Here is a 25758-nt window from a genome sequence, read left to right on the forward strand (position 1 = left end):
GTATCCACACTCGGTATATGCTTTTTACCGTCTACACATTCCATAATGGGAACATTACTTGTATCCCTTCTTATTTATGAAATGGAGATTACATGGCGTCCGTTGCCATGTCTTTTGGCTGGCTTGCTTTAGTTTAACAATTGGTTGGATGTGACATTTCCTTGATCTTCCTCAGCTTTGCATTTATGTACGTCTACTGAATTACTGAAATGGTTACAGTTGCGTGAAATAAACCAATTTTTTCGCAGTGTATCATTTTTCTAACGCGCTTCTATAGATTTTCCTGTACTTTCTGCATCTTTTCTTCAACTTTAATTGGTTCACCCAGGTCTGATCTTCTATTTCTACTTCATGGGCTTTAACCATGGAACCTTTCTATAAAAATCCTTTTTAAAAGCTTAATATTCCATACAAAATATGTACATCGTTGGACACAGAGTGCAGAAATACAGCTTTCTGTGTCAGGGCATTCCAAACGGTTGCTCAAATGTCAATTTTGTACATGCTTACTGATGTGACTGTAATTCGGATTTTACACCAATCGTCGCCAACCGTTCCTCCAGCTCCTTTTTGAGTTGTTGACCAAGAATTATAGAATACAAGATTACGCCAATTTTCTTGTGAGTTGAGAAGAAGAAGTAAAGAACTGCATGTAAATTGTAAACAAAAACATCACCTCCTTTGTTAATTCGTGAAATATACTTAATTTATTACTTTATAGCGAAAAAGTTTTAGTGACATGAATAGAATAATTTTGCAGTAAATATGTAATAAATGTTTTGAGCTTGACATCGCCTGAAAGATTCGTATCCCTGTGGTAGATACCTCCATCTTTATCTCGCTCGCGATTCATCGGTGAAACAACCTCCTCACATTCCAGGGTCACAATTGCTTAATGTATCCTCATAACCAATAATGAGAAAATGATTGTTTCTAGGAGTCTGCAAGGCATGGGGAATGGAGGAGGCAGCACAATTAGATATTGTGCACAATCGCTTATGAAAAACCCCCTAGAATTATGAGAAATTATAAAAGATCACTAGATATCACCATCACTAGTGGTAACTTGGCGATTTACCATATGCTAACTCTCGAAAGAGATCATGTGCATATGGCTATATACTTCTATTGAGAAACTCATAGACTTTATTCCTGGGAACCTCGTTAATCTTAAAAACGCTAACTAGGGCAAATGCACCGATATTTGCCAAAAGTCAGCAGCACCTATCCCTACGTACGTAATCGTAAAATTTCTTGTTGACAGTCTTAGCAAATGACCCAGGATGATCCCTTTGGTCCTGTGGATGAAATTGGTGGAACACTTGAAGTTTTGTAAGCTTTCCACATGTGTGAGTATACTTTGGGCAACCGTCTAACCCGCATGTTGAAATTCAATTCGATTGCAATGCCTCCTCGAAGAATTTCTTGAGGAATTTTAGCCCACAATTTATACAGCAAGAAAAACGGATGCGTTGTTCGACGACTGTACAAAATAACAAAATCCTGCGCACTGCTTACTTTTATTAAGTTTCCAGGAGAATAGCTATCTTCTCAAGTTGCGCAATCTCCCTCTGACTAGAATAGTTGCCCACTGCTCCAGAATTATGAACACCACAGTGTTGGACCGAACAGGTTTATTTTTTTTTGGAGCGTTTTCGAGCTTCTTCTGTGTCCAACTTCTTTCTGCAATAATAATGAATTATAAATGTTTCTATTATGTATTTCTCATTTTTACCAATTCTCTTTCAGACTCGAATACTGAGAACATCGATAATTCGAAAACGATCACTGCATGAATCAATAGTGCCCATTCGAATTTACAACAGTGGTGCCATAATTTCGAACATAATCTTTGCCGTATTTGTTTCGTTGTGAGGTTTTTCATGTTTTTTTCTATCAAAAAATAAATAAATAAAAATCAACTGCGACGTTGTTATTACTGAAAAAACATCAATAGAAATGTGTAAATGAATGATTGAAAGTATATTTTTAACATTATAAAAAAAAAATTAAGTGGATGATGGGGGGATAAAATTTACTGGAAAGGTACCTTCCCACGATTATACAGGGTTAAAAGTGACTTATAGTTTTTAAGATAAGGCATTTAAAGATGAAAAATCCATATTAAATTTGAAAATATACAATTATAGCACTTTTCACTTGCTAACACTTCACTATAACGTTTCTGCATATTAATTTTTTTAATATTTGTTTAAATAAAGATATTTTAATTTTTTATTTTAGTTCTCTGCATTTGCACAAAAAAAAGGGTTCGCTAATTTAAATTTGCAATTTCTCGATTTATAGTAACGTTTTCTTTCATATTAAGCACTTTTTATACACTTACACTTCACTGCAATATTTCTACATATTTATTTTATATTTATTATTTAGATATTTGCTTAAAATAAGCATTTTATATTTTACATAAATATTATTACACGTACAATAACAATAAGTGTTCTGTGTTGTCAAATAATAAGTGTTACCATATCCCAAACGATTGAAAACAATAAAAATAAATTAAAAAAAACTCAAATGCAGGAAAAAATTACCCTGGGCGATCCAACACCGGGGTGTGTCAGTTTTTTCTTCGAGTAAAACTCTTTTTTGCGTTGGCCGCGCTTCAAAAATATAACCTGGCCGATCCAACACCGGAGTGTGCCAACAGCAGGGTGTGTCAGGTTTTTTTTCGAGCAAAACTCCTTTTTGCCTCTCCGACCATTGTCGTTTCCTCACTGCACGGAACCTCACACTTTTCCCACGAAATCCACAGCGACCATTTTTACGAACTGGACGAAGGAATATTAAATTGATTACTTAAGTTATGCCGGGTCGTTGACAGTAATAATGAAATGTCGAATCAGCACAACGGCTCTAAGCAAATTACGCTAAGCATAGTTTAAGAATGAAATGATAGAATTTAATAAATAACCTGACGGCAAACCGCATAGTACGGTTGTTACAACAGAAAACTTAACTCGCACGAAGCACTTTCTAGCGAGCAGTGGCGTAGCTACAACTTCGGGCGCCCGGGGCCAAGGATATTCTGCCGCCCCCCTTTATCTACTTACCTACAAGTTTCATGAGGTGGTTCCAACAAAAGTGAATTTTTACAAAATATCTTCGTTATTATCTAAGTATATAAAATTTAGAAACTATGTAGAAGCCACGCAAATTCTGAAGTTCCAAAATTCTCACAATACGATTTTTGAGGAAATTGATAGTAAATTTACAAGACATTCAAAGCATAGGGTAACTGTGTGAGTGACACGTCGCTAGACAAAGCTAGAAAAGTGCATCTTTAAGTTCTATCACTATTTTTAAGAAAGATATAAGCCAAAAGATATAAGACAAATTCAAAGACTGAAGAGTATTCGAGTAAATGTTTCATTGTTATTCAGATTATTACATTGTGAGTGTACAACTCTTTATCTTTTATAATAAATTTTGTAAAAAAATTTGTTGAAGTATTTTTCTGAATATTAAAAAACAGCGAAGATCGTTTTGCCGCCCCCAAGACGTTGCGCCCGGGGCGACGGCCCCCTTCCCCCACCCCTAGCTACGCCACTGCTAGCGAGTGATTGTATATTCTGTATAAAATGTAAGGCGGAGTCCTCTTCTATAATATTTTGCTTTTATAACGGGGTGTTAAGCATTAATTTGCGACTTCATATACATACATATGTACATAAAAGTTGGTTTCGTTTTTGTGATTCCTTTATTATAAAGGCTAAAAACTAATGTCACTGGTAAGATATGGTTGGATGCAATTGACAAACACCGGAAAATTAAGTTTCAAATTTTTATTAATTAAATTATTTCTTCGTTTTTTTTAACAAATTAATAAATTATCAATGTTAGTGTTACACTGCGATTTATATTAAAATTAGAGTAGTCGTTGCTATTAAAATATAATAACTTTTTCGACTTACATATGCATATCCTAAAAAATATTTAATTACAATTTCGTAACTTCTCAGTATAACTTACAAATTGTATTTAAGCTATTTGCCTGACTTCGGTTAGGAAGCTTTCGTTTCGTCTCGGTCACTACGAACTTATTTTTTACATAACATATGTGTGTATGTATAAAAATATACATATACATATATATATACATACACATACACAGTTTAAATTCAAGTCTTTAGTTTTACTAGTTTATTGTTATATGTTCATTCAGTTGTATGATATTATTTTAAATTTAATTTTAACTTTAATTTTAATTCCCGAATATTTATGTACTTAGGCTCTTGGGGGGCTCTGCGTGGCCTTTCTCTCATTGCGCGCCTTCTCCCAGTTAGCAATATATGTCAATGGGTAGCACAGGAACGCCGAAACTAATATCAATCCGCCAGCAAAGTAAAACGAAGTATTGTAGTCCTGTGTCAGCTCAAAGAGTATGCCTGAAATGGTAGGAAAATGTTGATCAATCTAACTAATGGTGTGCACTTGAATTTGAATCTGTGAATTTAAATCAATTTAAAATACTAAATAAATAAACTTTTTTTTATTTCTGCCTTGTTGAATTCCAATAAAACCCAATAACCACTTATAGTACACGCGTACAAACATAAAGGGTTTGTTCGGAAAGTAATAGGACTGAGTCGATTTAAAAAAAATTATTGAACCAATCGCTACAATTCTTTAAAAACTTTCAAAATAGGCTTCTTCTGCGTCGATTCAGCGCTGCCAATGCGATTTCTAAGCTTCGAAGACGTCACGAAAGGCATTCTCCGGAATAGCCTTGAGAGCAGCGGTGCATGCTGCTTGGATCCCCTCTGTCGTCTGAAAATGCTTGCCTTTCATCGGCATTTTCAGGCAAGGAAACAAAAAGGAACATCAAGGTATGCCTGCTTAATCATATCAAAGTCTCTGTCTCAGATTTACAAAGTTTCACACAGAATTTAATCGCGTACCTCTGCTCTAACGAACGCTGCATCACTCAAAGAATCACGTCGCCCGAAAATGTTTGGCCTGACTCTTCAGGTGCTCGGAGACAACTGACCAGCCGCTCGTTTGTTAGCTAGGAACGTCCTCTACCGAATCCAGTCGGTGCGCGCACCCTCAGAAGTACAGACGCGGCGGACGAAAATCAGTCTTATTACCTTCCGGACAAGCCCTGTATAATGCTTAGATACATACTATTTAACAGCCCTTTAAAAAATGGCACGATTATTTTTATACTCTTGCAACATGTCGCATCTAACGGTTGCTTATATTACTTAAAGCTAATCAAGATAGATATGGAGTTATATATTGTATGTAAAGGACTAGGATAACTAAATTAACTCACAAAATCAGAGAAAACCACTAACAGCGCGATAACTGACTAATTAAAAGCGCCACAAGCATTAAATTTAACAACCAAGTTGGTAGGGAAGACCTTTATGGGTTCGCTTAATATGTTAAAAATTTTAAGGATATTCACATGGAATCTATTTCTAATAACAAATAATCCTATTGTCTCAATTGAATGAAATTAAGGCAATACTTAGCCAAGTTTTGTCAATACCTGAATGTATCAGTTACACCCGACTTAGTTCTTCATTACTTATAAAAAATTATTGGTCCAACACAATTACATTATTAAGGCTCAAAATTAAAAGCAAATTTCACTTTTTCAGCGTTTATAAGGGTCGCCACATCCCCAACTCTTTTTAAATAAGTTGATAGAAAACGCTTTTTAAGGTTGGTCGGATTTATAGATTATAGGCTTTTGGTTGCCTCATTATGTTGTTTTACGAGTATAAAGATTTGAACACATCTCGAAATATTTCAAACCATATTTGTTCCAATAAATGATGAGAAAATCTAATGTTCTATTAGGAACACTGACTCCCTCATTGTTCCAAGTCTACCATTATAAGAGTTGTATTTATCGCTTTTGAACTATATTGTACTGGGATACGAAAAAAATTGTATATATGCAATTATACGAAATATTTTCTTTGTTATTAAGAAACTAAAACAAATGTTCAAATACATTAGTGATCTTTATTATCTTTGTATCTTTATATAGTTGGCGTTCGAATAACTCCGTTTTATCGAATTATAATAATTTATTCCATATATTGCCAGTGGTATGCAGAGTTCAAAAGTGGCTAAAGTAACACACAAAAATTAGTTGATTTACAACTCACTGCCGGTGACGATAACGTGCTTAGAACGTTATCAAAGTGTTATATGGTTAGCATAAATCACAATCGCGTTGTTCTATTACATATATAATTGAAATCAATTGCAACCGCCAAAATTAATTTCACTCAGAACTGAATTATAACTGTTTGTTGCTTTGTTGGCAGAAAGCAGTAAATACTCGATTACGACTACGTAATTATCTTTGCCTATAGCGAGAAAATATCAAACACAAAAAACCGCCTGGAATAAATGACATACCCAGAAGAGCTATAAAAGAAGCTAAGACTTCAAATCCAAACTTGTTCGTTAACATATACAAAGTGTGCATAAACCAGTAAGGAAGAACTAAGGGTAATTTGTGGATTGAGAACACTTTAGTGTATCCAACACTAGAGGTCCACATAATTTAATTAATATATCTTGTTATATGGGTGCTTTGGGTAATATTGAACCAATTTATCCATTTTTGGCATTACGATATAACATTGCCAAAAAAATGCTCTATGAGTTTTATTAAAAAACTAATATTTAATGAATAAAGCCAAGAGAATGTTGTAAAACTTTGTATAAAATATATATAAAATATATGAAGGTTAAGGAAAGAATTCAGAATGCATACTGCTATCATAAAAATATTCACTTCTATCTAATTTCCTATATTTCTTTAATAGATCTCACAGATTTACCGATATTTTCGGTAAAAAGTCATGACCACTGTCCAAGTTTTACAATGGGTCCTTCGTTCCTTTTCGGACCGTTATGTAGTGAATAGGGGAAGCTAACATCCGATTTCACCCATCTTCATACTGTATGAGGAGATAGTAGAAAACGTTTATGCAGTAAGTTTTGTTAAATAACATTAGTAAGGCGGGCCGTGTCCTTTCAAAAACGTTTGAATCCTACCACAATTGAATGTACTAAATTATACTTTTGTATTTTAATTTATAATTCATCTGTAAAATACACTAACCTTCTTATTGTATCAACGAAGTTAAAGTTTGATTTTTGTCGCTTTGAAATACTACAAATAATAATCCTAACAAGTGTTATGCAAAATACAAAAAATTAACGTACCTGCAATAGGTGCTCCAACTGTCGCTGCAATACCCTGAAACAGCATAAGGAATCCAAATGCATTCGTTAGTTTTTCCAATCCTATCATTTCCACGGCAATTAGAGAACGCAACGCCGAAAAACAAGCTATACAAACGCCAAAGAAGATAGCGAATGCCCATTGAGTCACAACCGTTATTTTTAGTCCACTGAAAATTGTCGCCAGACCACCCGCTGTGATTGCCACATTGTTCAACCATAGTGGTTTCACGCTGGGAATCGAACTGACCGTACCACAAACTAACCTAGCAATTGTATTAACTAATCCTATGCCAGAAACAACGCTGAGTGCAGTACTTTTGTCCATTCCTGCCGCTTCGGCGCGTGGTGTCAAGAACATAAAAGGCACAAAGAAACCCATCATGGTTAGAAAACCGCTGAAGGCCAGACACATGAAAGATGGCGACTTGAGCAACGAAGTGTCCAACATCGTCGATAAAGTACGCCGCACAGCTTCAGGGCAAAGTCGGCATCCCTTTTGGCGATCTTCAAGCATATCCTGTTTGGTTGGAAGACGTGTCACCGACATATGATAGGCGAGGGAAGTTTGTGATTGATATTGTGGAATTCGTGCCAAGGAGCCAGTGAAGAATATATCATCACGGTACATTGGTCTAGTGTGAATATTGTGCACGGTATCTTGCGATCCCACTGCACTCTTCTTCCCAACGATGTCGTTTGGCCTTCTGCCAGACACTGTGTGCCTACGTGCCTGTATTACCACTGGTTTTGCCTCAGTTTCGATTAAATTCTCATTCTCGGTTTCTTCTTCATTTTCTCCAACTGTTGTTAATTCTTTGTTGATATTGAAGTGAAGTTGTGAGGGTTGAGGCTCACCATTCGGAGTGGTAGGCTGCGATTTTCGTAGAGCTTTCAATTCGGTACCTTTGCCGGAAGAGTTTGATAGGCGACGCTCAATATTGGCACCTCTAAAAACTTCTGCTGCTGTGGGATAATGATGCTTGGGAGATTGCCCCATATATGTGTTATGTGCTGAATTTGGCATTGAGTAAGCGAAACGTCCTTCAGGCAATGGTTTAGTAAAGGCAGCTTGATGGAGCTGGGGCTTTGGTGCAACAATATTGCCATGTCCATTGCGTTTCTCATTATCATTCCTGTTTTCGTTAGAGTCTTCATCAACAGCCAGTGTGATGGGCTGAATTGGTCTAAAGGCGCATGCAAACAAAGCACAAAACGCAATTATTATTCCTTGAATTACAAGTGTGTATCTCCAACCCGACTTTAGCAATATATCAGTTAATGGAGTGAATACAATAGTGCCCACGCCAGAACCACACATAGCAATACCGGTTGCCAGAGCACGCCACTTTTCAAAATAAAAGCCAATTATTACAACGGCCGGTATATAGACCATGGAAAAACCAATACCAGCGAGAACCCCATATGTGATAAATAAGAATTCAATACTTCGAGCACAATATGATATACCAAAGCAGGCTGCTGCAAACAGCGCTCCAGCCATAGCTACAGGGCGGAAACCGAATCGATTTGCCAAGGCACTTACAAATGGTCCTGCCATTAAATAACAACCGCTGAGAAGTGAAGACACTAGTGCCGCATAACCTTTTTTAACATTAAACTCTTTGATTAAGTCTTCTTGAATTAAACCAGAACAAAAAACAATCCCGTCGAGTACCGTACAACATAAAAATGATGCCACCATCACGACCCATGCCCATCCGCTATCCGGTGGAACGACTACAGCTGCAGTTGATTCGTCGATTTCATAATCTTCATCATTCCCATTTAGGGGATCAGCCACGGCTTTGGTCTCCTCATTTGCTCTGCTGCTTTGCGTTGCCATTTATTCTAAAAGTAGAGTAGAATGGAAGTGAACAATAAGTAACTACTTTGCCTTATTCAATTTCAAAATTAAATTAAATTAATGCCGTTACAATTATATGGCCGATAAGATGTCTTATGTAATACTGGTGATATTCATAATCAGCAAGTAAGATTAGAGATTACGTTTAGAGAGTCACATTGTGTATTTGATGTCAGTACAACTGTACGTGAACCTATTTTAGGTAAAACTATTTGACTACGGTATACTATACTAGAAGTATATATGTATGTGACCTGGTCTACGAAAAGGGAGCTAACCTGCGAAAACTAGTTTTCTGGGAAAAGCTGTTAAAAATAATCGTCAGTTTCTCGTTATCTCATTAATTGTTCTCCTATTTTTTTGACACCTAAGCCCCCATTCCGTAGACCAGGTCACATATCTATATATCGTCACCTAAAATGCAAAATAACGTATCATCAAAAAATTCGAAATTGAGTATCTTATTGATTACGATTCACTACTTCAAATTACATTCATAATATTACATTTGTCCATCATTTTGAGGTTATGCGCACAAATTTAAACCAGTTTTAACCAATATTAAATTTTTGTTCACTCTTGTTCCATTTTATTTCGTGTTTCTAACACGCCACTGTAAATTTTTGAAAATGTTGTTACGTTATTTTGCATTTTAGTTGACGATATGTATATAATGGCATTACTTTTACACACTTTAAGATTGCATAAACTGTTTACTTGATAATGAGGAAAATTTTCAAATTTCGTTAATTTTCCCATCATAGCCTAAAAATGCTTACGCTTAGTTTCGGAGGTTTGACAAGGTGCCAGAAATATATGAGATACGTATAATAAAAACGGTTAGAGGGCGGGGCTACGTCCACCTTTAAAACTTCAAATTGTTCAGGCTTTGAGTAGCTTAATTCGATAAGATTCGTTTCTGGCAATATGTAAAGGCAAAACGAGCAATGTACCAGCCAACTATTTTATTAAAATTAAATTAAAATTAAAATTATTTAAATTAAAGGAAGGATGGACACACATATGTATGTACATCCGGAAACCAATTCATTTCATTTCTGATTTTTTTGTTACACATAGCACTATACATATCTAACACGATTAAATTTTGGTGTTGGCATTACAAACAACCGTTAGGTTAACAAAACTCACAAAACATACTTTGATCAACGTATTGTGAGGGTATTAATTGAATTAACCTCTATTTGAACTATACTATTTACCGATGGTAATAAACGTTTAAATTTTAATATTGTCGCTTCATTTTGCTGGGAAACCCGTTTCCCTAGGGCTTGGTTGCATAATATTTGTGGGTTACCATGTGAAGTTTGTCTGAGAAATCTCTGTAGTAATACATATTTTGAAAGTCAATTTTCTATTCGCAAAGCTCGTTAGCAGTTTTGCCAATTTTATTGAAACTTTGAGGGAGTATCTGGGAGGGCTTCAACATGTTTCCATTAATATAGTTGTAATAATTAAAAACAATTTGCTGGAAATTTTGTTGCCAACATGGATGCAATGGATACATGCATTAAAATGAATACTTATTGGGTAGTCGAAAAAGTCTTTTCATATTTCTAATCAAACTTCAACTTTTTTTTTTTATATTAATACTAATAAATAAAAAAACAAATATGAACCAGTTTTAACCAATGTTAAATTTTTTTTCACTCTTGTTCCATTTTATCAGTGTAAACCGAAATTTAGAAATTTCCAGAACGGAAGCGAGCGAACCATTGTTGTACTATACGAACTGATACAGCATCGTCTCCGTAAACTTCAAAAATTTCATTATTGGCTTGCCTGGCATTCTTTCCTTTTTTATACAAAAATTCCAAAATATAGCGAATTTCCTGATTATTTTCACTCATTTTTGAACAGCTGTAACTTTTTTTCAACTTCCCCAAATTTAATTTTTTTTGTTAAATGAAGCTTAAACAATGTGATTGGTAGTAATGGAGATATACGATTGCAAGGACATCTATTGACAAAATACGAAAAGATTTTTTCGACTAAAAAAAGTTACCACTTATCGAGAAGAGGTATGAGAAATTCTTAAATAAATGGACAACAACAATAGTTGCGGTCTGTCAAAATAAATTTAGCATACCTTTCAAATTTTTACGAAATATTTTAACAGACTGATAGAAATATTATAAATAAAGAGTATCAAAACAGTTTCTTATGTGGAGAAAATGTTACTCTCGCAATATAAGAAACTATTTCACTATTTTCGAAAATACACTTTGTTATTTAACTGCAACTTTTACCACAAAAGTGTTCTCTTGTGTAAAGTTTTATTACAGAATTAAAAAAAAAAATCCGAGATAATTTCAGTCAAAAACTATTACTACTTATTATTACACAGTATTTTTTGTGTGGCAGTAATTTGCGGCACTTCTTCAGCAAAGCTAATGAAACTCTCCGAAAAAAAACAAGTCATTTGTTTGCAATGTTGTTAGGTCTTACCCGCACTATACATACAATTAATAGAAACTCAGACTGTACCTATTCTTAAACCATCACTCAAACGAATACGCTTAAAATCATAATTTTACGTAAATTCATATGTATACATAGATAACTAACGTACATATATCTATGTATATAATAATCCAAAAGATTTAACTAAGAAATCTAAAGTATTTGGAAAATTTTGCTTACTTGACAACCAAAACATTTGTAGCTACTACTTGATTTTACTATGCAAATTCTAGCTAGATAAGACCTATCATCTTAATTTGGCTATCGTTCCATCTTTATCTTTATAACGGTATTTTGAAAGAGTATTATTTGTTTATCAAATGTTTTAAGTAGTCGGGAACTGTATTGTTTGGCTAAAAGCCATTGGGATTTCGCTTGATAAAACTCATTTGACATTAATATTTTTAGCTTCGTCGCTGCTTTTCGCTCGCTTAACTTTATAATATTGATCCTATGTACATAGAACACTGCATTCAACACCCCAAAAACAAGACAATTTTTTTAAATTTTATTCATTCAGGGAAAAATTTACCTAACCTTTAGTGTTCTAATTTAAATATATATAACAAATATTATATTATAATAAATATAAAAAATAAAATCGAAAATTCTTTCAGTAAAGCAATTGGTTCTTGGTTATAGTCTAGTTGCCAAGGTCATAATGAAATTCAAAAATTTCTGGACAGATTTCTGATCATACACTCCTGGTTTCTCTTAAATTTTAATATTTAGCATTACTAATAAAACAATACAGACCAAATAAAATTTGGAACATTTTATCATAATACATCGCTTTAATCAAAGAAAAGTCAACACGCCGACTCTAGTTTATTTATATCAGATACCCGTATGGTTTTGCTTATGCATACAAAGGTATGAGTGTATGTATTTTGGTGAAAATGTGTCACTGTAGTCGTATGGATGCATTGGGTTTATTTCATGAGCACTGATGGAACGGAGTGTGATATTATTCTCAAATAGAAGAAATTACCCATTAGTACAAACTTGTACTCATTTTCCAATATTTATTGTGTAGTAGAAATATCACACTCCGTTCCATCAGTGCTCATGAAATAAACCCAATGCATCCATACGACTACAGTGACACACAGTGAGTTCAAGAATTTCTTACAACATAAAAAAATTAATTTTTTTAGAATTTTTTATACAAAATTAAAAATAGGTTTTTAATCCTCACTACGGATTTTCAGCAATATATTGCCAAATATTGAAATCCATCGTGTGCAGTCCACTGAAGCCATGTTTCATCCATTGTCACATATGACGCAAAAACTCGGGTTTATTACTTTTGAACATCTCCAAACACTGCCTGTCACTGAGTGAGCCCGTGGCGCCCATACTTTGCACAGAGCTTTCTCATACCCAAATATTCGTGAATGATATGATGTGCACGTTCAATTGATATCAATAGAAAGCCTGCTATCACTTCAGTTTACGGTCATTCAAAATCATTTTTTGTGGACTTTTTTTTTAATATTTTGGTCAGTAACAATCAGTCTGGACTTAAAGAAACTTCAGAAAAACAAAGCGGACCAATACTGCAGAAAGCTCCTGTTTGCTCTCCCCTGACGCGGTCACTAAATAGTTGAAGTCTTTAGATGGAGACTGGAACTCTAGGTTTTTCAACAAGCATTAGGTCATCTAACGATTGGGCATTGTACAATGTAGGACTAGCAATCCACAAGTCCGAAATTAGGAAAGTCAAAAGGTCCTCGTGCAAAGCATTCAAAGTTCAAGCGCATCCTTGCAAAGGACCCCATACCCTTAGAGTATTTAAAGAATGGATGTGATAGCTTGACGACAGATATGTTAGTCATTGTTCTTGAGTACAATTACCAAATTGTGATTATATAGCAACCGCAGTAATAGCTTTAAATATTAAATTTTATAGTTTTCCGTTTTAATTTTATATTGTCCTACGTATGTACTATATGTACCATATGAACTTTCAACAAGAAGCAGTATCGAAAATAAGTTATGATTCAAGATTGACTTGAAATTAATAATGGAGTAGTGTCTGGTCGATTGGAGTAATTTTGAAGCGAATTGTATGTATTGCTAGTTCTTTCTGCGTGGTTTTCTTTTTTATTGACAGCTTCTGCCGAGCCCCTAAATATATTATACTATGTATTGTATGTACTATATTATATGTTTTCGTGCGTAATACAGTTTTTTATGTTACTTGTTGAAAATTTTATTTTTGTATCATTTTTAGAAGTGTCTATTTATGTATTGTATTTGTGTGGGTTCATATACTACTCAACACAAATAGTGTTGAAAGCATTTCATTTGTATTCATTCTTTCAAGATTAAGATCGTCACTTTTGACACATATTTTTGTCCAATGCAAGGGTTTTTTAAAATTCTTAAAAATTTTCTAATTTTTTAAGACTTTGTTATTTGTAAAATGGTTTTTTGTTTTGCGAATTTTAAACTAGGCCCGTCTGTATAAAAATAAATAAATTCCTATGCCATTAAGAGTTGCCACTTAAATATGAAAATTATAACGTTGTCTCATATGTATTATAATGTTCGTATGGAGTATGAGAGAGTTTCTAGTTTTACAACAAATTGGAATATTATGTTAATAATGTAATATTTAGCACTACAATGTCTTTTATGACCCTACTAAAGTTAAAAATTCAAACAAAAAAATTGTATGTATGAAAGGATTTATATATTTCACTTAAACAAAGAAAGCAGCCATCCAAGTGTTTCAAAGTAACATACGATTAAATCGGATTTGATTTAATAAATGAATAAAAATATATGTTTGTTTCTTTATACATATGTATATGTACATATATCATAGAAGGGAATTTGACACTAATATAATATTGTGGCCGTCTATGTACTCATACCTTGTGACTTGTGGTTTTAGACTCAACCGTATAAGCAGACAAACAAGAAGCTGAGCAGTAGTATTTTACGACATATTTTACTCCGAATTTACTTAATTGTTATTTTAAGATTGTCAACTGAGACAAAAAATGTGCAAAGCTGTGAAAGCAAGGCGGCCATTCAAGGTAAAAATACATGAGAAAATATTTGCACTAATAAATATACATGATATGTATACATGAGTGTAAGCGTAAGTAAGCAAACATCTTAATATGTAATCCTTTTATACCTATTCACCGGTTATTTGTTGCTTGGTGGAACATTTTCTAGCAGATCAGTACTAAGAAATTATATAAGTATTTATGTACATACAATAAAATATAAGTACACATATGAATACAGAATACACGCATTATGCCAAGCAATTTTTATACTCTCGCAACAATGTTGCTAAGAAGAGTATTATAGTTTTGTTCACATAACGGTTGTTTGTAAGTCCTAAAACTAAAAGAGTCAGATATAGGGTTATATATACCAAAGTGATCAGGGTGAGGAGTAGAGTTGAAATCCGGATGTCCGTCTGTCCGCCCGTCCGTCTGTCCGTCCGTCCGTGCAAGATGTAACTTGAATAAAAATTGAGATATCATGATGAAACTTGGTACACGTATTTCTTGGCTCCATAAGAAGGTTAAGTTCGAAGATGGGCAAAATCGGCCCACTGCCACGCCCACAAAATGGCGGAAACCGAAAACCTATAACGTGTCATAACTAAGCCATAAATAAAGATATTAAAACGAAGTTTGGCACAAAGGATCGAATTAGGGAGGGGCTTATTTGGACGTAATTTTTTTGGAAAAGTGGGCGTGGCCCCGCCCCCTACTAAGTTTTTTGTACATATCTCGGAAACTACTATAGCTATGTCAACCAAACTCTATAGAGTCGTTTTCTTCAGGCATTTCCATATATAGTTCAAAAATGGAAGAAATCGGATAATATCCTCGCCCACCTCCCATACAAAGGTTATGTTGAAAATCACTGGAAGTGCGTTAACCGACTAACAAAAAACGTCAGAAACACTAAATTTTACGGAAGAAATGGCAGAAGGAAGTTGCACCCAGGCTTTTTTTTTAAATTGAAAATGGGCGTGGCGTCGCCCACTTATAGACCAAAAACCATATCTCAGGAACTACTTGAAATATGGGTGAAATCGGTTCACAAGCACGCCTTCTTCCAATATAACGATATTTTGAATTCCATCTGATGCCTTCTCTGTATAATACATATATATATACATTAGGAAATAAAAATACAATTCAATACTCAAAGTACACAAATTGATCTAATCTAATTAATTTTACAGCAAAATAAAAAAATATGTAAATGACGGATAATGAAATCTCGATTATCACTTTATCATGCGAGAGTGTAAAATGTTCGTTGACACCCGAACTTAGCCCTTCCTTACTTGTTAAATCATATGTCCATGTCATGCAAAGCATTTGATTTGCCAAAATATGCAATGCATTTATTTGATGTTTATGAATAATAACAAATAAAATTAAAATGAAATAACAATTACAATTTAATAAGTAACATAGGCTGCTTTCGTAAGCGCAAGGAAGTAAGTAATTGATTTTACAATATACCTATGTTTTTTGTTTAAATTTTAATTTAATTCGTCGAATATAAATATTTTCAATGCAAAGCATGCAAAATAAAACTCATGCAAATTTTGACAGCTCATGGCGTTTACGAATACTATGCCAGCCTACGTTAAAATTTCAATACTAATATAGTAGATTAAATTATAATTTCTAACTACAATACTCAAATTGATTCCAGTATTTTAATATTACTTTGAAAACAGTTTTTACTACTGTTCTTTGGTGGATACTGTTTCACTGTTATGGAAAAAGATGCTTATAAAACCGATTAGCTAATGACATACGCTTCAAAACTTTTACACCGTGCAGGTCCAGTTGTAATATTTTGTTCACATAACAATCTCAATAAATTTTCGATCTGGAAAATTTCTGCAAATATTGTATAATTGCTTTTTGCAGTAATTAAAGCCAAATTCCGTCAAATAAAATGTTTTCCATATAACAAATGGTTCGATATCGGCGGTTCCGACAAATTAGCAACTTCTTAGGGAGAAAAGAACGTGTGCGAAATTTCAGAGCGATTTCAAAAACTCTGGAATTAGTTCGCGTATATAGACAGACGGACATGGGTATACACATATGTATTTATTTATAGCGTCTCCGACGTGGATAAATATTTTTCCGTTCTGCTCATATAGGAAACATACGAGGTGTGTTCAAAAAGTATCGCGACAGTTTGCTGACAGTTTTCTTCGATTGCAGGGGCGCGGTGCATCATGAGTTCTTGCCACAGGGAAGAACGGTCAATAAGGAATATTACCTGCAAGTTATGCGCAGTTTGCGCGAAGCAATCCGCCAAAATCGCGCGGATTTGTGGAAGAACAAAAAATTGGCTTTTGCACCACGATAACGCCCCGGCTCACACATCGTTGCTTGTGCGCGACTTTTTGGCCAAAAACAAGGCACTAATGATGCCGCAGCCACCGTATTTCCCAGATCTGGCCCCTGTGACTTTTTCTTGTTCCCTAAACTGAAGAGGCCCATGAAAGAACAACGTTACGCTTCTCTTGACGAGATTAAGACGGCATCGAAGGGGGAGCTGAAGAAGATAAAAAAAATGATTTTTTGAAGTGCTTCGAAGATTGGAAAAACCGTTGGCACAAGTGTATAATACCTCATGGGGATTACTTTGAAGGGGACAAAATAGATATTCATGAATAAATAAATAATTTCTGAAAAAACACAAAATTCGCGATACTTTTTGAACACACCTCGTAGTTTCGCTGAAGTAAATACTGTTATTTACTATTTTATAAAGTATGGATGTAGTAATTTTTTAAGGCTATTCTAATATTTTCGCATTTTTTGACACGTAATTTGGACATAATATGTTTTTACTTGTATTTATACATATGTATGTATGTATAAATTTCAAAAAGCGGTAGTCATAGTATTCTTTGATAATATTTGGCTGAAGTCTGAAGGTTTTGTGGGAAGTTCTCAACCCGTGACTTACCGAGTCACCGACGGCAGAGAAAAGTTGTATAGTTACTATGAATTCATACTGTTTTCCGGTTACAATCTAGTTTTTAGTTAACGACAAAACGATAAAGCCTCAAAAATATGTTGAAATGTTTCAATATTATTCCACTGCGTAATTATGAGATAACGTTTTCCAACGTTGATAGAAAAGAATGCAAATTAGCACACTTAACTGTTACTTTTCATATGAGCTTTTGAATACATTCATTCACTTACAAAGATGAATGTATGTATGTACATATTCCTATTGAATGTAATATACTTATGTATAAATTACTTAGAAATAATTAATTAAAATGTGTATAAATAGGTTTTCTTATAAGCATGTGTAGACGATCGTCGCAATCACAAAGATTATAAAAGTCTAATGACCCAACAATGAAATGTAAATGAACTTTGAGTGCAGCCTTATAATTTTGCACCGAAACACTACTTTCCGATTTGTGATAAGAGAGAGGCCCCTGCAATGGGAATTCATAATATAGTATATACAGACATATATACATATGATTACGCATATTTATAAAAATACGTGGCCTATATATATATTTATACACATACATACATAGTCGTAAATATGTATATCTCTTTAATATTGTATATGTATCTATATACTTGTTCGTGAATGGAGAAAACAAAGAGAAGTAAAATTACATTTCATCAATAAGTATGTATGTCAACTATTTTTCAAATAAAGAAATATATAATATGTTCGCACATATGTACATACAAATGTTTATGTACACATTTTTCCTAAATATGGGTCCCTCATCAAGAAAATACGTAGTTGGCGGCACCTCTTTTACTTTATTTTAATCGTCTTTAAATTCTTAATTTCTATCCTATTTTGCGATGTAATATGAATTTAACGTTACTTAAGATAATAACGTTTAGAACAAATATTTCAGTTTAATTTAAAAAAGTTTTTTTTATAGAAATTGTATTTTCCAAAATTTCAAACCATCACGTTGGAGAGCGGTTTGAGCGACCTGCTTTTTCGAAATTTTCAATATTTACAAATGATTGCAATTTACTTGATGAGTTTATGCATGTAGACTATAACTTTATATTTTGTGGAAATTGTGCAGTAAGAGATCGCTCTGTTTTGATAAAAAGCGGGGACAAGCGAGGTACCTCTAGTTATCAAACAAAGGATCTCAACGATTGGGAAATCATATCACTGTTGACAATGGTGAAAGACTTCGTCTAACGACTTATGAGCGTTGGAGAGAAAACGCTCTTCGGCGATATGGACATAGAGCAGGCCATAAAATTAGATCGGCTCCGTTGGCTTGACCATGTTGTCTGAATGGTAGAAAACACTCCAGTTGGCTAAATGTACGATTCTGGCGACGTTGAACGCAATACAGAACCACCGGCGAAGACTTATCGACGCGGCCAAGACCGTACAGTTTGATTTCCGGTCTTAATAACCCAAAACCGATGTTAATTTTGTCGCATTTAAAAACAATATCTTAAGAGGAATTCGGATATAAAGTCAGTATTTTCAAGTTTCGATTTTTTTGGTTTTTTAATTTCAGAGGATCCTGTTATGAGATATAGTGGTCACCGAAAAACGTCTTTTTGAGAAGAGCTTCCGAATATCAGCTGTAGTTCATTTCCAAATAAATATTTTTACTAATACTAAGTCTTAAAATAAAGTTAAAAGATACCATAATATGTGGCAAATTTTTGGATCAATAACTTTAAAAGTTTTCTTAGAAAAAATTCTGGACAATTCGCTTTTTTCAGTCTTCTAACTGTATATAACCCCTTAATCAGATATGAATATTGGTAAGTATGCATACGCATTCTTAAAATTGTTTTTTTTTATGACAAGTATACATACATACATACTTTATAGGTGTATATGTACACATGCCACTCGAAATTTTTACACTAAAAGTCGTATAAAGTCATAAAGATATTATAAAAAAAACCCCTGACAACTAAATGTACTGAACGATCCAAAAGCCTATCAACAATTTATTCACATTTCATTTTTACAAGGGAATATCAAGTACTTGCTTGAAAGTAGATTTGTTTACTGGCCTTTGAATATTTGTAGTCAAGGAATTGTTAGCATAATCAGTAAAGATTATGAAATTTATTGCTCTCGAATAATGTTATAATTTATGGACCGCATTAAAATAACAGTTAGTAACAGGCCGCCCATAATAAATAAAGACAGATCTCTAGCACATTTTTAGACTTTCTCTACGCCTTTTACAGTTATATTTTGAACAAGTATAATATTGTATAATACAGGTACAATATTATAATATTGAAATTTTGAAACTTTCGCTTTTAGACAAAATGAAGCTGCCCCTTTTTCATAAATTCATTTTCAATTACGATTAATTTACGCCTGTGATTTCTGCTTGAATGGCGATATCCAATCCATGGGCTGGATGTCGAACAAAGACCATATAGTGAGGCGCAGTGAGGCGCAGGGGGTAACTTTATGATACTTAAAGTATAATTTTTTGCACATTGCACACTATATCCGTAGAAAACGTGTGTTTGAAACATTTAATATTCATTGTTCTTCTTTAGGAGTGGTCATACGAGTTTAGGAAGAGAGCAATTGACTTTGTTATTCATCGTTATTCACTCGTTTGCATATTTGCCTCTTTATCCATTTATTATAAATGAATCTCGACTTGTTGCTTTTAATACGAAATACAAAAAAGTTTTACATAGATCTGTTTTTATTTCAAATTTTAATGAAAAGGTGCTGTAGGTTATCTGGGTAAACGGACTTTATCAGTTTTCAAACTGCAGCGATGTCTGTATGCATACACAAGTTTGCATGTATTTATAAGCACACGTTATATTACTAATAAAGCTGACCTCATCTCACTAATCCTGATCAAGTTGTGTGTAGGTACACCTACCAGAGCCAGGTAATTTGAAAATTTTAGTTCTTTAGCAGACAACATCGCTGTTGGCGACAAAACATGCAAACCGTTAGTTATACCAATCGAAAGCAAATGAGAAAGATGAGAGGTGTAAAATGAAAATTTAGAGTAGGAACAATGCAATAAACCAGCTTGGTAGGGAGAATAAAATTTGTTTCCTGCTAAAAGAAACATAAGCGATATAAGCAGTAAAAAGAGCGCTAAAACTCATCTTAATTAAAAAAAAACATAACGTAGAGGTTCTACTTCTAAATATTCTAAAAATTACACTAATTAGTGCAATTTAAAACAGATCTGTGTGTAAACAAAAATATTACATCGCCAACTACTCGTATGTTTCTGAGGCTAGTAACTAAGTGTTTTATAACAAATCGGGTTTGAGTTTTTTTCTCAAATTATTCTCGAAAAATCACCTAATCTGATAATTGGAGATCCTTACCGTAGATATTTTACTGTGCGAACCTATACACAAATCTACCATGCGTGAGTTAAAGAAAAATAAGTCCACGAACTGCGAGTCAGAATAATATGACTTTATTCATTAACATCCGAAACTTAAATTCAAATTATTTCTAACTGCTTAGCCTATTTATAGTAGTGAGTAAACAAATATTTTATATCCGCTATCCTTACAATTTGTTGTTTGCTTAATCGGACCATTTAACGGTCGCTCTTTGGTTTGATCATTACTGCTATGACAACAACAACATTAGCTACAGACATTTGTCAGGTGATTTGGCGGTTGTCCTGATCGCCGATGAATGTTAGTTTATCACAGCATTGTTGCTGCACATGTTGTTGACAAACAAGTGTCTTCATTGTTTGTTGTTGCATTATTTTGTATTACATGTTTTACATCTCATTTGTTTACAAGTTATTGGTTTTCGTCTAGCTGTGCATGTACATATATGTATGTTCATATTTAAGTAATTATGTGTAAGTATATGATAAGTATGTTTGTAAATTATTTTTTATGTATATATGTACATGTATGTACATATAACTCGTGCGCGTACATACAACAGACCAGTTACGCAAGTATTTGACCACGCAAACCGACAAGAATTCGAAAGTAATAAGTAATATATGTATGTATACATATGATGTGTGTATCTATATCACACTAATACTAATATTACAACTAATACAAATACATACATACATATGTACATATGTATATGCAAGTGATTGCTGATTATGATACAGATTGCTTATCCGTCCTGCATTATGCAATCAATTGACCTGCATACATATATATACATACAAACAAACGTGGCATTTTTTACTTGTAATTGGTTTTAAGTTTACCCATGTCTCCCATAATAGTAATGCAACTCCGCATCGATTGTAACAAATAATTATCGAGAAGGTCAAATTCTTCACATATTTTGACAGCAATAAAGTGAGAGCAAATTGAATAATATACACATGAATATACAGTGTAGTTATTGCACACATATCCACATTTGTACGTACATATGTATGTATGTGAATGTATATACATACATATATACACGTATGTTTGTATAAAGCGAATAGTCCATTTTTAAAATGTAGTTAATATACATAAGTGAAAAATAAAGAATTTTCGAAATTTTCTGTTTTCTCAGAAAAGTGAAGCTAAAGCTCGCACCGGCCCCTTTTTGCCGTGTATAACTGATAATGATTTCGCAGCCGTCATACTTTTATTTTGTAAATAAATGTTCATACATACATACATATATATATGCGCGTTAAGTTATGTTCATATTTATATTCATAAACGTACTATGGTCACATAAATAGATACATATGTATATGTATGTGTGTGAATGATTGCGACTCACACGATGCTCTTCGGCTCACATGCTTGCTGTGCTTTGTGGTCATGCTTTTGCAGCCATGCTCCAAGTGCAAACTCATGTACATATGTATGTATATACATATGTAAATAGTGTATATGTGATATGCATACATTTTGGGGCTTTCTTAGAGGTTGATCGGAAAGCGATGAAATAACTTCTTGTATACATACATACATATGTACATAGATATGTGTATGTATGTATGTAATTATTTCTACAAATACAGTATATGCATTTGTCTATACTGCTGTTAGTATAATATTATTATCACTTAGTTAATTTAGTAGATTGATTGTGATCTACCAAAAATGTTAATGCAAACATATCGCGATCTACATATGTATATATTTTTGAAATGATTCCTATATGAGAGAGATATATAATTAACTATGTAAATAATGTTAATATATGAAGAGACGATTTGGGCTATATCTCCTTGTCCGTCCAGCCGAACAGTCATGTGCATGTGCATACCATATCTAGATATACATACTTATGTACATACATAGTATGTATCTTCAATTCATGAACTATAATTATTCTATTGGTATCATATATTATATATGTATGTAGAGTTTTCCCAGTCTGACTCGAGCTTTTAAAATCTTGAGACAAGATTGCTACATGCAACGGTATAAACGAAACAAACTGTCAAAATTTCATAGTAATTGCCCTGCTTTCGCTCATGACGTTACAAACTACATGTGTATGTATTTTCGAAAGTTTCTTATAATCCATTTTAGTCGGAAATATCTTCAGAACAGTTGACATTGGGAGTTTAGTCGAATAAATTAATATGTACATGTGTAGTATATATATATATACATATATACATTTAAGGAAATATAATACATCACAAAAACAATTTAGTAGCTTTATAGTGTCTAATGGTTTTTCAGGCTCCAAAAGTCCTCCGAAGCCCTTCTTAACGAATTTTAGTACAGAAGTTTGTTGTGATATTTCAAAATCGAATTCTTCATAAAACAGTTTTTATACTGTATACTATGTATGCATTTAAGTCGGGAAAAATATGCCCTTCACTTAATGCCACGTGCGTGTATAACGTGCAATAAGGCATCAGAAGAGTTCAATATCCATTAGTAAACACTTGTCCTCCGACAAATGGAATAGACTAAGTCGGCAAAAGTTGTTTCTTCTTAATGTGACTGTTTATTTTTCATTTTGTTTTGCTCTTACCTTAACTGATTTAACCGGAGAAACCGCTTCTGAACTCGTACACCATGCGCAGTCTTTACCTTATAAGAGACTAAGAAATAAGAAGGCTGGGTACGACGCCCATCGCGTATTACCAAGTGTGCGGTGCACTTAGACAGTATCTGCTGGGAGCACTAACATCGCAAACGTCGTCTACGTCATATCCAATGCCAACAGCCTCGGCCACTGCACACTAACAACAACAGCGATTCATTATTTCAGCACCATTACCAATCATACTTTCGTGTGATTCGTATTGAGTAAAGCAGCAAATACGGCCGGCAGCAATAGTCGCAACTGCTCGTGTAGCGTGCGCGATCCGCTTGCCGGCAACCGGTGCGAAAGCCAGCACCACAGCGAGCGCCAACACGACTTGTTACGTGTTTATGATCACAATGGGCCGACAGGGAGAATGGTCTGACACGCACCATGCCGGTGAAGTGGTAGTGGTGTCACAAGCACAGGCGTGTACATGAAATGAGCACTAGAATATAAATTATTGCTGTCGATTGCAACGCGACATTGCGACAGTAATGGTGAGTGAGCGCTCAAAGTTTTCCACTATTGCAGTCAAAATCGGTTAGAATGTATAGTATATAGGTGCGTACGCACAACAGTGGAGTAAGCAAGAAACGAAAGGAATATGAGAATGTGTAGTAGAATTGGGCTAAATATCAGACTAATGCCGTCCGCAAAGCTACAGTTTCTTGGTTGATTAGACTCTCAGGCCAAGCGATAGCGCCCGATCGGTAGTAAAGTTAGCGAACTGCTGTCAGTTACATACTCGCGCGCGCATACTTATACATATAATTTAAAATCTAAATGCGAAAATAATTTCCATTTACCTGCAGTGTGTTGAATAAATAAATAAATGAATACGACAAAGTTAGTCGCTGCCGTCGATGCACAAGTCTTTGGGTTGTTGATTGTCGCTGGTGGTTGTTGTTTATTATTATTACGGCCGCTAGTGCTATTGCTCTAATCGTTGTTATTGTTGATTTGCTTTTAACGTATATACTGGTTGTTTTGGTTGATAGTTGTTATCTATGTTAGCTTTGTCGTTGATCTGTGACTGCCCGGCCAGACATCTGACGCAGTTGCAGCTGTTTGCATGCGAGAACGGAACAACGGTTGTTTTCGATGATTTTCAGAGTGATGGCACCGATGAATTGTTTTGGTGCGCAGCGAAACTTATGCGCTTATGCACCTGGCCAGAATACATAGACCGTTCTACCACATAAGCTGATAAACTGTGGGCAACACTTTCTACACCAGTTCGCCTTTCTTTTCGTGTGTCAGCGCGTGCACTTGTGTGCGTATCTGTTTGTGTATATGTAAGTAACTAGAACTCGCTCCCAATCGCTTGTTTGTGAGTGTGTAGTAAGTCGTATGCGCACGCCTTCTGTGGCTAGTTGGATGTGTGAGCAAACAATCGGCGCAAATGCTGCTTCAAGCTTTTGCTAGCGATATTTTGTGTGTTTGCTTCGCAAAACTTAAGAATTCCCACTTTTAACTTTGCATTTACTTCTTTCTCTTTCTATGTTGCTATTTTCGAATTGTCTTCACTTTTGTTTTGACTTCATTTGCTTCTTGTGACTACAGTGTTTCGATTTACTAAATTTAAATACTTTTCACTTCTTGCCTTTCATTTGTTTTTTGTTTTCGAACACTACGCGCACATACATACATATGTCATGTAATTCTATTTTCTTAAAATATGCTTATGTATACGCATGCACACCAATATACATACATATGTATATAATATATATGTACATATGTTTGCGTTTGTACGTAGGCAAGTGTTTTTATTTATTTTCTTTTTGTTCAAATATTTTTTTAAAGAATACTAGAACGAAAGTATGTACAAACGGACGAATGAAGAATCGAATATTGAAAATCTGAAAGCACGTTTTACTGTTGCGCGATGCACTAAGTATTTACATATGTATGTGTATGTATGTATGTGGATATATGAATGAATGTGCACATAGCTTCGCTTGTTTGTAGCGTGCACTGCGGACGTGTGTGTTAAGCCGCGGTGGCAAGAAAACGAAAACAAAACACTAACTAATAATCACCACTAGCGCCGATCAATTTAAAATAGACTATTGCTTATCATCCGGTAGCGACGAGCCCGCAACCGTTTCCTCAGACTGCTTTCAGATAACTAAAGGAATGGA

At 34.3% G+C, this 25758-nt stretch overlaps 1 protein-coding gene and 2 long non-coding RNA genes across 6 annotated transcripts; 1 reads left to right on the forward strand and 2 right to left on the reverse strand.

Moving 5' to 3' along the window:
* Positions 1–679: 679 nt before the first annotated feature.
* On the reverse strand, positions 680–2898 carry LOC126757342 (uncharacterized). The gene is made up of 3 exons (XR_007666725.1): positions 2348–2898; positions 1736–1939; positions 680–1683 (listed from the first exon to the last, which is right to left on the reverse strand). It is a non-coding gene; the product is annotated as an uncharacterized LOC126757342 (long non-coding RNA).
* LOC126757343 (uncharacterized) lies at positions 1903–7134 on the forward strand. The gene is made up of 2 exons (XR_007666726.1): positions 1903–1963; positions 6816–7134. It is a non-coding gene; the product is annotated as an uncharacterized LOC126757343 (long non-coding RNA).
* LOC126757341 (uncharacterized) lies at positions 3792–25758 on the reverse strand. 4 transcript variants are annotated; one of them, XM_050471159.1, is made up of 4 exons: positions 25657–25758; positions 24421–25189; positions 7219–9087; positions 3792–4409 (listed from the first exon to the last, which is right to left on the reverse strand). In XM_050471159.1, exons 3-4 carry the CDS (start codon positions 9080–9082, stop codon positions 4249–4251), a joined length of 2025 nt encoding a protein of 674 aa, XP_050327116.1. In that variant the 5' UTR covers positions 9083–9087; positions 24421–25189; positions 25657–25758; the 3' UTR covers positions 3792–4248. The 4 variants fall into 4 exon arrangements, with proteins under 4 accessions (XP_050327116.1, XP_050327115.1, XP_050327114.1 ...); XM_050471158.1 differs by having other exon boundaries at positions 24421–25171; positions 25647–25758; XM_050471157.1 differs by having other exon boundaries at positions 25647–25758.

This window comes from Bactrocera neohumeralis, chromosome 4, assembly GCF_024586455.1.
Source record: "Bactrocera neohumeralis isolate Rockhampton chromosome 4, APGP_CSIRO_Bneo_wtdbg2-racon-allhic-juicebox.fasta_v2, whole genome shotgun sequence".
Classification (NCBI taxonomy): Eukaryota; Metazoa; Arthropoda; class Insecta; order Diptera; family Tephritidae; genus Bactrocera; species Bactrocera neohumeralis.

What these genes read in the sequence shown, in the direction of transcription:
- LOC126757341 (XM_050471159.1), bottom strand. Translation starts at nt 9,082, where the DNA reads ATGGCAACGCAAAGCAGCAGAGCAAATGAGGAGACCAAAGCCGTGGCT. An exon ending in AGTTGGAGCACCTATTGCAG is followed by an intron (nt 4,410 to 7,218) that starts GTACGTTAATTT and finishes CTACCATTTCAG; the next exon opens with GCATACTCTTTGAGCTGACA.